The sequence below is a fragment of the Scardinius erythrophthalmus genome, assembly GCF_964197995.2.
Source record: "Scardinius erythrophthalmus genome assembly, contig: HAP1_SCAFFOLD_312, whole genome shotgun sequence".
Classification (NCBI taxonomy): domain Eukaryota; kingdom Metazoa; phylum Chordata; class Actinopteri; order Cypriniformes; family Leuciscidae; genus Scardinius; species Scardinius erythrophthalmus.
The window spans coordinates 4,073-17,603 of record NW_028296299.1 but is presented as its reverse complement, the minus strand read 5'-3'; the positions used below and the strand labels follow the sequence as shown (position 1 = coordinate 17,603).

Here is a 13,531-nt window from a genome sequence, read left to right as displayed (position 1 = left end):
ACATGGCACCCTTTAGCGTCAATATGAGACGCAGATAGAAATGGGCCAGAAGGCGCCTCCTAACCCTAACCCTAGCGGTCTAACCCTAACCCTACACCAGACCTAAACCTAACCATATCCAAACAAAGCTCTGTGCGTCTCATATTGACGTTAAAGGGTGCCATGTGCGTTCGATGTAGACGAAATGTCAAAAGCGTCAGTATATGACGCCCTAGGATGAGAATGCGTTGTTATGTCACAATGTAACATAACATTCCTTTATTTTACATGTCATTTAAATTCACCATCACTGAGCCCAAAGGCAGAAGGCATCATGCAGATAACTATTTTTGAACATTTTCTCCTTTTTGTTGCCATTATGCCGCCTTGTAAAAATTTACTTTACCGAATTATCCATTTGTTTTTTGACAGGGAACACATGGAACGAATCACAGCTTCAAATTTTGATTGACAGCCGTCACAACCTACTGGTGACCGTGTTTACTCCTTTCTTTTCAACCATTGGATAGGATTTTAAAAACGGCTGCTGTATTTGTACTTCTGACAAAGCGCTGTTAAAGATGAAAAACTACTCCGCAAAAAGAATAAATAAAATGCTTTCTTAAAGGAGAACTCTGCAACTCTAGCGAACTCTAGGCACTTCTTCGCTGATTTTCCCTTGTTGTCGCATGTTTTCCCCACGAGCTCCCCCTACAGCTGTGGGGTGGCGTATATTTCACAACACGGACGTAAAAAACTCACTTGCGGCGGCCTCCTCCCCCTCTCTACCGCTGCTCATGTACGTTTGTTTTGATCGGAGCAAGCCAACTGTATCGCGTGGAGCTATGTCTACCGAGGTGGGTAATCTGGTAATACATCATACATGCGTGTGTGTTTATGTCGAATTGCCGTAAAGCAATTTGTGTTTCGCGCTCGTTCTCGTTCTCGCTTTCGCTTCTCACGAGACTTCCAATTTCTGTCTTACCGGGACGGTAGTCCCCAAGTTGCAAGGTTGGTTTTCCACCTGGGAACGCTGGGGGGAGCAGAGAAAGTCATCAATATCACCAGAATAGGTTGTTTAACCATCCAAATGATTTCTAGACCGTTTTATTAAGTTAAAAAAGTTACCAAGTTCTCCTTTAAAAAGGCAAAGGAACACATGCACGTTTTCTTTATATTATAATTAAAAACCAACAGACTGACGAAAATGCAGGACAATTTCTCAATATGCGACGTGCGGGAAAAGGGGTGAAAATGTTGTGCGGTACAACGCAAAGGTAGGTCACCCTACCTATGACCCGGAAACCGATCGAGCTCAGCCATCTTGAAGGACATCTCGATTCTCTAATTGCACCGCGAGGAGTCGAGGATAAGAGTGAGGAGCTTCCTGAGGAGTCATGAGCGAGGATACACGGGTGTCTCCTTTGCGGAAGAGTTTTATCGACTAATCGTGAGACGCATGTATAAATTCTCCTCCCCCTTCACATCGGTCACAATCATTTTAATTTATACTTTACCTTTGCAGTGTAGATAAACCACACATTTCACATGTCAACAGGGTATCTTGCTTTATTATTATTTATTATGAATTTCTTAAATAACCAAACTAAACCAACATAAGGGCAGATCCTTTGAGCGCTGCGGATGATGCTGTGAAGTGATGCTCAAGTGATCAAGTATGCCAATGTACAGTCTAAAAAAGCTTTCATTCAACTCCTCTGTCCTCTTTCCTTGCATCCTTCCCTCGCATACTACAGGGGTGGAGCTGAGACGCCAGGAAAGGAAGCGAGGAAAGGAAACGAGGATGCACAAATAAGAAATGAGAAGCACCCCATGAGTTTCAACACACTGCTAACTAACTCAATCAGGCCCCGCCCCTTTATTTTGCACATGCCTTGAGCAAGAATTATTTACATGAGGAATATTGTGACGTGTTCGTTCGTGGAAGAAAACTCAATTGAGGCATTTCAGGGAGTTCAGAAACAGTGACACTGATTTAGAGGAAAACTCCCGCTGGAGTGACTTTGTGCTTTGTACTTTTGCAGACCTTTTTCATGCTGAAACAGCAACACACTAAAAGTTGAATGTGAAAAAAAACACAATAGGACCCCTTTACGGCTTTCATCTAATTCAGATATATTTTAGATTTATTTCAATTACTGAAAACATTTTTTTTTTTTGTTAACAATAACAAACACTGGTTCTGTGTCTCAATATTCACATGTCTTAAAACAAACTCACAAGTGTGTACTATCGCCAATGAGGTCCATGCTTTTAGTATTTAGTAGAATTTGCAAATTGGTGTACAGCGAGTGATTCACCCATCTAATTTTAGGGCCACTGACTGTGCGAAGCCTGGGCTTATAACCTAATTATACTTGTCAAAGCATGTCTATGTTTTAGACTTACTATTATTCTGTTAAATCAGTGTCTCAGACACAGATCAAAATCTAGATTAAAGTGTTCAAAAAGAAATCTCAGTGCTCATTCACTAATTTAACACTAGATTTGGCTTGCCGTATATGATGTGAAACTTTGTTTTCGTGCATTGATTTTAATGGTGCACTTTGAAGTCGTGGCATATTGTTTTCATCTGAAATTTGTGCGTGGTGACCGTCATGTGACATGTAGATAAGCGACCCTGCTGTTTGATGTTTTGAGTCAAATGCTGTGTGATATTTAAATGCTCAGCTCTCAGTGGACCAGCCTCAGCAGAACACACTGATTTCTCTGAGAAAGGAGCGAACGCTGGGCTGGATGTGGGTGGCACAATCATACTAAGGAGAATGCGTGGGTCCAGGGCTTATTTCAGGATCTGATCAGCACGGCAGAGGAGCACGGATTTAATGAGCGACACTTTACTAACTGCCATTATAGAAGGGACAGATTATCACAGGCTATCAAAGTGATGTTGAACACAGTCATACATCATTATTATGGGGCTGAGGCCTACAGCAAACATCCATCAGGCAGTGTGAGAGGTCAATGGGATGAGGAAACATGCTAATGATGGTGACTAAACCTGTATAATGCGGTTCCATCACATCCCGTTTGCTTCCAGCTTTTTCTTTTGTACCTTTACATCTGAAGAGAAATAAATCACACATGATGAATACAGTGCTCAGATATCAGGAAAATAAATGGCCTCACCGTTTCTCTGCTTAAATTCAGTGCTGAAATGTTGCAAGCCTTATTTTATTAACTCAACAAAGACGAGACGTCTTTATCAAGCAGTGTTTTAGAGTATATCTAAAATGCAGATTAATTTATAGCATCTCAGACGTTCTCTTACACAGTCATCCACAATAAACACATAATTATAAAATCATATATACATAGATTAAACATTTCATGATTAGGCTAATTCATACATGCATACTTAAACACTTCAAACTGCAATTTCACAACCACTCTCACAGCTGCAAACACTTTTCATAACATGAGTAGTGTTCTATAAATATCATATGTAAAAGCATCAGATCAAGAAATAAAAAAATAAGACTTTCATCCGCAGCACTGATGTTGTGAAACTGACAGGTGCAAACACAAAGCCGCAGAGAGGCCTGACAATGATGAATCTCAACCGGCGGCCGTCAGCCATCAGAACCAGGAAAGCGTCTCTCATTTGATTTCTTACTGAAGCAATATTCAGAGGGACCTACTCACTATGAGTGGGCTGTTATGTTGCCATGGTAATGATTTTCTTCCCACTTATTCCCGCTACTTAATAAATTGTGTTTAGGGTGACACCTTGTGGGAAACAAGAGGATCTACATTCAATCAACAGCTATTAGAAAATTGCCCAGTTTCACAGACAAGGCTTAAACTAGTCCCAGACTAAAATGCAAGTTTGAGCTGTTTTAACTGAAATCAACTTGCACTGACGTATCTTAAATTATGTCAGTGCCGTTGTTTTGTCTCAGATGCACATCAGTAATGTTTTTTTTCTAAGGCCCGTTTATAAAAGCGACTTAAATGTCCTTATTGAACTAAGGCCTAATCCTGGCTTAATCTAAGCCCTGTCTGTGAAACCAGGCCAATAAGTTGTATAGGTAGTATACTGAATTTGGTCTTTTAGCAACTGTCTTACTACATTAATCATGCTAAGCAGTGAGGAAACATGTTGCCTTAAAATTATTAAGTAAGTAAACTTAATGAGTAATTGAAAAAATGGGAACCTGACAAGTCCAAGTTACTCTGACAAGTAAAAGTTAATGAAACAAAAGAAAGTGTGTTGTGATAACTTTTTATTTTAAGTTGGACTAACTTAATTTTATTAAATTGCAATTCTTAAAAAAAATGTCAATCTACTTATAGCTTAAAACTAACAAGTTTTGTTCTGACTACTTACTTAATTTGAGGAAACCCGTTGCCTTGAAAAAAAATTAAAACCCTTAAAATCAAACCCATGACCTTGGCGTTACTATTTAACTAATTTAACTATTATAAAAAATAAAATAAAAAATAAAAAACTTAAATTGAAATGTATTATTTTTGTTTGATATTGACAGCTTTTTGGGGAATTATTTTATGGTGCCAAAATGTATTTATTTATTTTTTACTTTCCTGTACTGAAAGGCTTAATAGGTAGGCCTCTGGGTAGGCTAATGTCTACTTCTAGATCAAGATCTAAAACAAGTGATTTACTCTGATTTCAGAATCCTTTTTTTTTTTTTTTTTTTTTTTTAACAAACCATTTTCCAGATTTGATCCAACCCGATAGCCAAAATGCGATCAGATTACTTTTGAACAACTGGGTCCAGGAGATTCAGGTAAGACATGAACCAAAGCCTGAGACAGACTGGAGTTACTATAGCAACACACTGATAGACGTGTGGTGATGGAGACCTCGTGTGGTGAACTTGAGTAATGACAGAGATCATCATTTCAGTAATGACAGGTGACTTTCAGTACAACTTGGGGCTCTTTAAAAAAGTAAAAAGAAAAAACTGTTTTTGTATAAAGCTTTAATACACTTTTAAGCATTACATCCAGGCATTATAAATATCCTTATGCACAGTAAAAAAGTTGCTGCCTTAAATTTTCAATACTATAAACTTGGATGTTTAAGTCATTCAAACTTAAATTACATAAAACTGCTTAAATTATTTGGCAAGATTTGATAATAAAAATTAATTATATGTGAAGCAATGGTAACTGGTATTTAACTGTCTGTCTTTCCATATTTGACTCACAGCACAGGCCATTGTGTCATGTGTCCCTCATATTTTAGTTTCAGTGGTTTAATGACAGGAAAATTCTTAATTTGTGTCTCCACATGGAAAAAAAAACACCAGAAATCATATATAAAATGTGCAAAACAGATGTTTTAGTTAGTCAGCGATGGTTTTTAAACTTTTCACAGCCAAATTTTTCTTTCGGTCGATACTTGCTGAGTGTTAATTCTAGATCCTGTGGTTGTGAAAGCAACCAAGGGGTGAAATCAGCTAACCAAACCAAACCAAAATCAGCTAATTAACATACTAAATGATGTCTTTTTAAAAAGTGTAAAATTGCAGAAGCATAAGTCAATGGAAAGTCCCTATACCATTCTAAAAAAGAAAATGTATTTGCTAGTTATTTTTGTACCTTGTGCAAGACCTCAACTGATCCAGTACTGTTGAATGATCTGAACTTCCTCTTCTTTCACGGAAAATGAGTGATATTCTTATAAGTATATTGTGACCACAGATGCGTGTCAGTAGGACTCTTCTTCTGTCAGAATGAGAAGTGATCGTGTGACTGAAGCTTCATCCACACTCTTCTGTTAGGATTGAGCTCTTCTGGACTTGAGAGAAATGATGCTCATCTTTGGACTGATGCTGCTGCAAACTGCTTCATGTGAGTCAACTTTCAGCTCAAACTGATGGTATGATGCTGTTCACTCACTGATGATGTTTTATGTAATCTGAATCTGATTATAATTCATGATGAGAGGTATATAGTATTATACCAAGGTGTGTCAAAATTCTTGATTCTGATTGGCTAGAAGGTGTATGTTAAAACTGTTTAATGCACAGGTAGTTGTAGTGAGTTTAATCACCATTCTTCATTATTATATATTATCTCAATTAGACACAAACACTATAAAAATGTTATGTCCTACAGGCCAATTTGCACGTTTACATTCTCTTTTCAAAATTGTTAAACTTACTGTATAAGTTCAAAACCATCATAACACAAAAATGATTATGACAGAAATTTGCACCATTTCTACAGTGAAACCATATTGAAATATATTCTGAATCTAAAAATTAGATGTAACTGAAGACCTGCACGTGTTAGTCTTTCAGTTTCATTACCATCGATTCAAAAGGGAAACTTAGAAATAATTTAGTACTGTAATGTAAACATGGACGATGGACGTAACACATAGGCTACTGCAGTGAATTGTGAGCAGAAGACAGTGTCATTGTTTTGGAAAGAAATATTACAAAAGAAAATATAGCCTAGTATAATGCCGCCTGATGTTAGCGGGTTTTTTTGGTCTGTGTTTATGATTTTGAAGTATTGTGAAATGTGCCCTAGCGATTGTGAAAAACTAATGCACTGCTTTCATCATTGAAGCACATGCCTGCTCATCACTCGCACACAGAGATTGGAGAATATGTTAATGCACAATTGTCATTGGACGATCCTTTGACTCTGTGTGTGTGTGTGTGTGTGTGTGTGTGTGTGTGTGTGTGTGTGTGTGTGTGTGTGTGTGTGTGTGTGTGTGTGTGTGTGTGTGTGTGTGTGTGTGTGTGTGTGTGTGTGTGTGTGTGTGTGTGTGTGTTGTTCTTCAGGTATGGAGTTTAACTGCAGGTTTGATCAGAAAGATCCCTGTTACGCTGCTCTGGATCACAAACTCAATCTGCAGATGGTGGATGCTGGAAATTATAAACTGAAGATAATAAAGAGAATAAACAACAACCATGATGATCCAGTTTGTAGAGTAAAGAATGACAGTAAAAGTGTGACCGAATGTGATCTTTATAATAACAGACCTGAAGTGACAGTCATTAATGGGACTCTGATAATAAACCGTGTGATCAGAGCAGATTCAGGGAATTACACTTTAGATCTCGAACACTCAGACGGCAGAGTAACATCTGCAGATCTTCAAGTGAAAGTTGAAGGTACAGTAACTCTCATCAGACTCATTACAATCTCATGATCTACAACGATCTCACTCTCATGCAAACGAATCAGTGGAATCTCTGTGAAGGTTTTTCATTATTGAACATCTGGAAGAATTTCATCAAAAGCAACTGCACTTTGTTTTCTATTTATTTAGATATTTGATTTGTCACATAGATATTTATTTAGTCTATATTAAAAAACAAGCCATGTTTGTTTGAATGTGTCTGTTTGTCATGTGACTGTCATGTGTCCCGCCCTCCAGCTCCTATTGGCTCAGTGGAAGTGTCAATCATCTGCTCCTCCAGTGGGGTGAAGTCAGTGTCCTGCTCTTCTGACGGGGATCAGCTCATCTACAGCTGGACTCTGAATGGAGATCCACTGATGGATGGAGACACCAGCGTTGAGCTGACTGACACAACTCATGGAGACATCATCTGTAGTGTGAAGAACCACGTCAGTGATGGACAGAAGAGCATTAGTGTAGGACAATGTCCTGGTGAGCTTTTCATACATGAATCTCCATGTATTTACTAAACTACAGTAAATACATGGGGAATGTGTGTGTGTGTGTGTGTGTGTGTGTGTGTGTGTGTGCGCGTGTGCATGTGTGTGTCTGTGTGTGTGTGTTTGTTCTACAGGTATGGAGTTTAACTGCAGGTTTGATCAGAAAGATCCCTGTTACGCTGCTCTGGATCACAAACTCAATCTGCAGATGGTGGATGCTGGAAATTATAAACTGAAGATAATAAAGAGAATATTCAATAACACAGTTGATCCAGTTTGTAGAGTAAAGAATGACAGTAAAACTGAGAACGAATGTGATCTTTATAATAACAGACCTGAAGTGACAGTCATTAATGGGACTCTGATAATAAACCGTGTGATCAGAGCAGATTCAGGGAATTACACTTTACAACTCGAACACTCAGACGGCAAACAAACATCTTCAGATCTTCAAGTGAAAGTTGAAGGTACAGTAACTCTCATCAAACTCATTACAATCTCATGATCTACAATGATCTCACTCTCATGCAAATGAATCAGTGGAATCTCTGTGAAGGTTTTTCATTATTGAACATCTGGAAGAATTTCATCAAAAGCAACTTCACTTTGTTTTCTATTTATTTAGATATTTTATTTGTCACATAGATATTAATTTAGTCTATTTAAAAAACAAGCCATGTTTGTTTGAATATGTCTGTTTGTCATGTGACTGTCATGTGTCCCGCCCTCCAGCTCCTATTGGCTCAGTGAACGTGTCAATCATCTGCTCCTCCAGTGGGGTGAAGTCAGTGTCCTGCTCTTCTGACGGGGATCAGCTCATCTACAGCTGGACTCTGAATGGAGATCCACTGATGGATGGAGACACCAGCATTGAGCTGAATGACACAACTCATGGAGACATCATCTGTAGTGTGAAGAACCACGTCAGTCACGGACAGAAGAACATTAGTGTAGAACAATGTCCTGGTGAGCTTTTCATACATGAATCTCCATGTATTTACTAAACTACAGTACATACATGGGGAATGTGTGTGTGTGTGTGTGTGTGTGTGTGTGTGTGTGTGTGTGTGTGTGTGTGTGTGTGTGTGCGTGCGCGTGCGCGTGCGCGTGCGCGTGCGCGTGCGTGTGTGTGTGTGTGTGTGTGTGTGTGTGTGTGTGTGTGTGTGTGTGTGTGTGTGTGTGTGTGTGTGTGTGTGTGTGTGTGTGTGTGTGTTGTTCTTCAGGTATGGAGTTTAACTGCAGGTTTGATCAGAAAGATCCCTGTTACGCTGCTCTGGATCACAAACTCAATCTGCAGATGGTGGATGCTGGAAATTATAAACTGAAGATAATAAAGAGAATAAACAACAACCATGATGATCCAGTTTGTAGAGTAAAGAATGACAGTAAAAGTGGGACCGAATGTGATCTTTATAATAACAGACCTGAAGTGACAGTCATTAATGGGACTCTGATAATAAACCGTGTGATCAGAGCAGATTCAGGGAATTACACTTTACAACTCGATTGCTCAGACGGCAAACAAACATCTTCAGATCTTCAAGTGAAAGTTGAAGGTACAGTAACTCTCATCAGACTCATTACAATCTCATGATCTACAAAGATCTCACTCTCATGCAAATTAATCAGTGGAATCTCTGTGAAGGTTTTTCATTATTGAACATCTGGAAGAATTTCATCAAAAGCAACTTCACTTTGTTTTCTATTTATTTAGATATTTTATTTGTCACATAGATATTAATTTAGTCTATTTAAAAAACAAGCCATGTTTGTTTGAATGTGTCTGTTTGTCATGTGACTGTCATGTGTCCCGCCCTCCAGCTCCTATTGGCTCAGTGGAAGTGTCAATCATCTGCTCCTCCAGTGGGGTGAAGTCAGTGTCCTGCTCTTCTGACGGGGATCAGCTCATCTACAGCTGGACTCTGAATGGAGATCCACTGATGGATGGAGACACCAGCGTTGAGCTGAATGACACAACTCATGGAGACATAATCTGTAGTGTGAAGAACCACGTCAGTCACGGACAGAAGAACATTAGTGTAGGAAAATGTCCTGGTGAGCTTTTCATACATGAATCTCCATGTATTTACTAAACTACAGTAAATACATGGAATGTGTGTGTGTGTGTGTGTGTGTGTGTGTGTGTGTGTGTGTGTGTGTGTGTGTGTGTGTGTGTGTGTGTGTGTGTGTGTGTGTGTGTGTGTGTGTGTGTGTGTGTGTGTGTGTGTGTGTGTTGTTCTTCAGGTATGGAGTTTAACTGCAGGTTTGATCAGAAAGATCCCTGTTACGCTGCTCTGGATCACAAACTCAATCTGCAGATGGTGGATGCTGGAAATTATAAACTGAAGATAATAAAGAGAATAAACAACAACCATGATGATCCAGTTTGTAAAGTAAAGAATGACAAGAAAAATGAGGCTGAATGTGATCTTTATAATAACAGACCTGAAGTGACAGTCATTAATGGGACTCTGATAATAAACCGTGTGATCAGAGCAGATTCAGGGAATTACACTTTAGATCTCGAACACTCAGACGGCAGAGTAACATCTGCAGATCTTCAAGTGAAAGTTGAAGGTACAGTAACTCTCATCAGACTCATTACAATCTCATGATCTACAATGATCTCACTCTCATGCAAATGAATCAGTGGAATCGCTGTGAAGGTTTTTCATTATTGAACATCTGGAAGAATTTCATCAAAAGCAACTGCACTTTGTTTTCTATTTATTTAGATATTTTATTTGTCACATAGATATTTATTTAGTCTATTTAAAACACAAGCCATGTTTGTTTGAATGTGTCTGTTTGTCATGTGACTCATGTGTCCCGCCCTCCAGCTCCTATTGGCTCAGTGGAAGTGTCAATCATCTGCTCCTCCAGTGGGGTGAAGTCAGTGTCCTGCTCTTCTGACGGGGATCAGCTCATCTACAGCTGGACTCTCAATGGAGATCCACTGATGGATGGAGACACCAGCGTTGAGCTGACTGACACAACTCATGGAGACATCATCTGTAGTGTGAAGAACCACGTCAGTCACGGACAGAAGAGCATTAGTGTAGGACAATGTCCTGGTGAGCTTTTCATACATGAATCTCCATGTATTTACTAAACTACAGCAACAAGAGTGAATCTCACAAAACCTGTCAAGAACATGTCAGTCACATTTTAGTCAGACACAGCAACACCAGTGATGCGAAACAGTGAGTTCTCTTCAATGGACACAGTTCAGTCTCGCAACGTTTCTGGCTGAAAATTAGTTTATTTCAGCCCGATCTCAGCAGTGATTTGTGTTGAAGTGTTTTCAGTTTCGGTGATTACAGTGATGTTTTATTACAGGAACAACTACTGCAGCTGTGACCTCTCGTTTGACCTCTACACTGACCAATAGCACACAGACATCAGGACATGTTACGAGTTTTAAAGAACACGCTACAGGAAACATGATGGATTGGTTTTCTTTCTAATTGTTGTTTTCACTGTGTTCAGAGTCTGTGGTGTTTGTGCTGGTCTGGAGTTTTCAGATGATGGTTCTGTTTGGTCTGTTAGGAGGGTTTCACATCTACATGAGACACACGTCAGGTGAGAGACATTTATCATCATCATTGAGGATTTAACATGCAAATATTAAGAGATGGTGATAATGTGATGCTTTTAGAAAGAAAACAGGACGATCAAAAACTGAGAATGAGAAGATTTGGAGAAGAACATGAACACACAGCAGAAGATTCATGAGACCAGCGGCAGATCTCAGCACATCTATGAGAATCTCCTCCTTTTGCTTTCCTGTTTCTACAATGTTTTCAGGCGACGCCAACAATTGCAAAGATTTCAGATGATGGCAACTTTGGATCGACATGCCAAACTTTCAGATATTATCCTATAATATTTTAATATTATCATTATATTGTAATCTTTAGCACAATTTGTAATAGCTGCCTAACATACGCTGTGTCAGCTTAACTGAAAACATGAAGTTATCTAACTAACATGTACTATATTATAGCTGTAGATTACTGCCACATTACTGTGCACACTCATCTCTGGCTGATAAAATAATATTTCCTAAATTGTAACGTAAAAACAAGCATTTTCTGTAAATCTGCTTTGAAAACATGTATCGTGAAAAGTGCAAGAATTGACTTGAATTAAAAAAAATTGCTCTTGATCATGTCTTGGTTTTGTGGTGTGGTGTTTTGCTATCCGTGCTTTTACACTTCAGCTTGCAATTGCAGGGATTTTTTGAAGATGTTAAACACGTTTAGCCACATGCGTGCTGCAGCAGACCTTTGGCAGGCCCAACTCTCGAATCCACTGCGGACGTGTTAAGATCCGAGAAAAATTAAGGCTCAACCCGTAGATAGCTATACTATTCAGAGAATGGTGGTGTTTATTTACAAGTGCACGAAAGCCCAATAAACCAGCTGTGATCCCAAGTATAGATCTCTGAAGAAGACTAATAGGAGTTACCAGATGGTTGGGTGGGGGTCGGTTGAAGGGCATCATTTTCATTGCATGATTTATAAACACCCTCCAGTTTAAAAACACCCACTTTTGTTCCGCAGAGACCCCATACTCAGTGAAGACACAAGTGTACAGTCCCGTAAAACAAGAGTTGGCGAGTTGGGAGCACAAATCACAAAATCTTTTAGTGGTCATGACGATGTATTCAGATATAGCATATTAATGATGACTGAGAATAAATGAGCTTGTGTTTGACGGCACAGCCCCCAGTGACCCGGCTAACATATAACTCACGATTTTACAATAAAGCATGTGTGATAGACTGTGTGTGATATGTCCGGAGGGAATAACAGAAGGGAATGTGGGAATACTGCTGTTCCCAGCGGTGAAGATCATACAATATCTACACGTGTGCATTAAACTTTACCAGATCTTTGTCATTATAATATTGATAAATATTCTTTAAGAATTGTAAATTAAGTCTGTGTTGACACTGTTAAGATTAACTTTTTGGTATAGAATTAAGTAAATGAAAATAAAACTGTTATATGCAAGCTCATTTGACTTTTATATTTATATTTTTTTTATATAATTTTCATTTTAATTAACAGAAAGTGCACATTGTTCAAATTTAAACACTTGGAAGTTTGCCATATAGGCTATATAAAAAATGAAAGGCACACTATGTAATTTTTCACCACTAGAGGTCGCTTTTTCTAAACAGAGGCGTAGCTTGATGACGGCTTGATTTCGCGGGATCATGGGAGTTGTTGTCTTCACTTTTACAGCCGGTGGAGAATACGACGGGACTCAGGCAGAAATCATATTCATGGATGACCAGTAATGTATTAAAGATTTATTAACGTTATGAAAGCTGTTGTAGCGGAACGAGGCCGCTGGAGAGATTACTAATGAGAGACGAGCGCGACACACGGCTCGAGAGCAGAGGAGCTTTTATTATGACACACGCTTCCTCTTCTTCTGGTCAAGAGTATATGTGGGGAAACGCTGTTTTATCATATTAGATTTGAGTGTGTTGAAAGTTGTTATAATGCTAGTCTGTGTGTTCGCTCAGCGGCTACTATATGAGACATTTGTTGCACACTGCAGTGAGCTAGATCGATATTAGACATGGTAAATAAATATGGCACTTGCGGTAAATCAAGAAAATGAGATTTAAACAAATAGACTAACTGTGTAAAGCTGTATAACAATGATTAGTTTTCTGTCAATTAATGTATCCAAACAGTTGCTCACCTGTCTAATAAAACACATAATATATTAAAGCATCTTTGGTGTTTCCATGGTTTATACAGTATAAAACCAGAAATGATAGGCGATGCACAGACACGATCCGTGTCCTGCTTAAAACTGCTACATTTAGGATAAAGTAAGTAGCCTACACAAATCAACAAAATATATAACATTGTTCTAGTGATTTTTGGATATGTTGATCTTCTGT

At 38.7% G+C, this 13,531-nt stretch overlaps 1 protein-coding gene across 1 annotated transcript; it reads left to right on the top strand.

The window, feature by feature from the left end:
• The first annotated feature begins 5,704 nt into the window (after positions 1 to 5,704).
• On the top strand, positions 5,705 to 11,778 carry LOC308686481 (uncharacterized protein). The gene is made up of 11 exons (XM_081394901.1): positions 5,705 to 5,820; positions 6,765 to 7,097; positions 7,364 to 7,597; positions 7,740 to 8,072; positions 8,338 to 8,571; positions 8,829 to 9,161; positions 9,427 to 9,660; positions 9,850 to 10,182; positions 10,446 to 10,679; positions 11,095 to 11,187; positions 11,264 to 11,778. Exons 1-11 carry the CDS (start codon positions 5,778 to 5,780, stop codon positions 11,338 to 11,340), a joined length of 2,481 nt encoding a protein of 826 aa, XP_081251027.1. The 5' UTR covers positions 5,705 to 5,777; the 3' UTR covers positions 11,341 to 11,778.
• Positions 11,779 to 13,531: the final 1,753 nt, after the last annotated feature.

Bases quoted from the DNA above. Each gene is read 5' to 3' on its own strand.
- LOC308686481 (XM_081394901.1), top strand. From the start codon at position 5,778: ATGATGCTCATCTTTGGACTGATGCTGCTGCAAACTGCTTCAT. The intron at 8,572-8,828 runs GTGAGCTTTTCA...GTTGTTCTTCAG, and splicing joins TAGTGTAGAACAATGTCCTG to GTATGGAGTTTAACTGCAGG. The intron at 10,680-11,094 runs GTGAGCTTTTCA...CACTGTGTTCAG, and splicing joins TAGTGTAGGACAATGTCCTG to AGTCTGTGGTGTTTGTGCTG.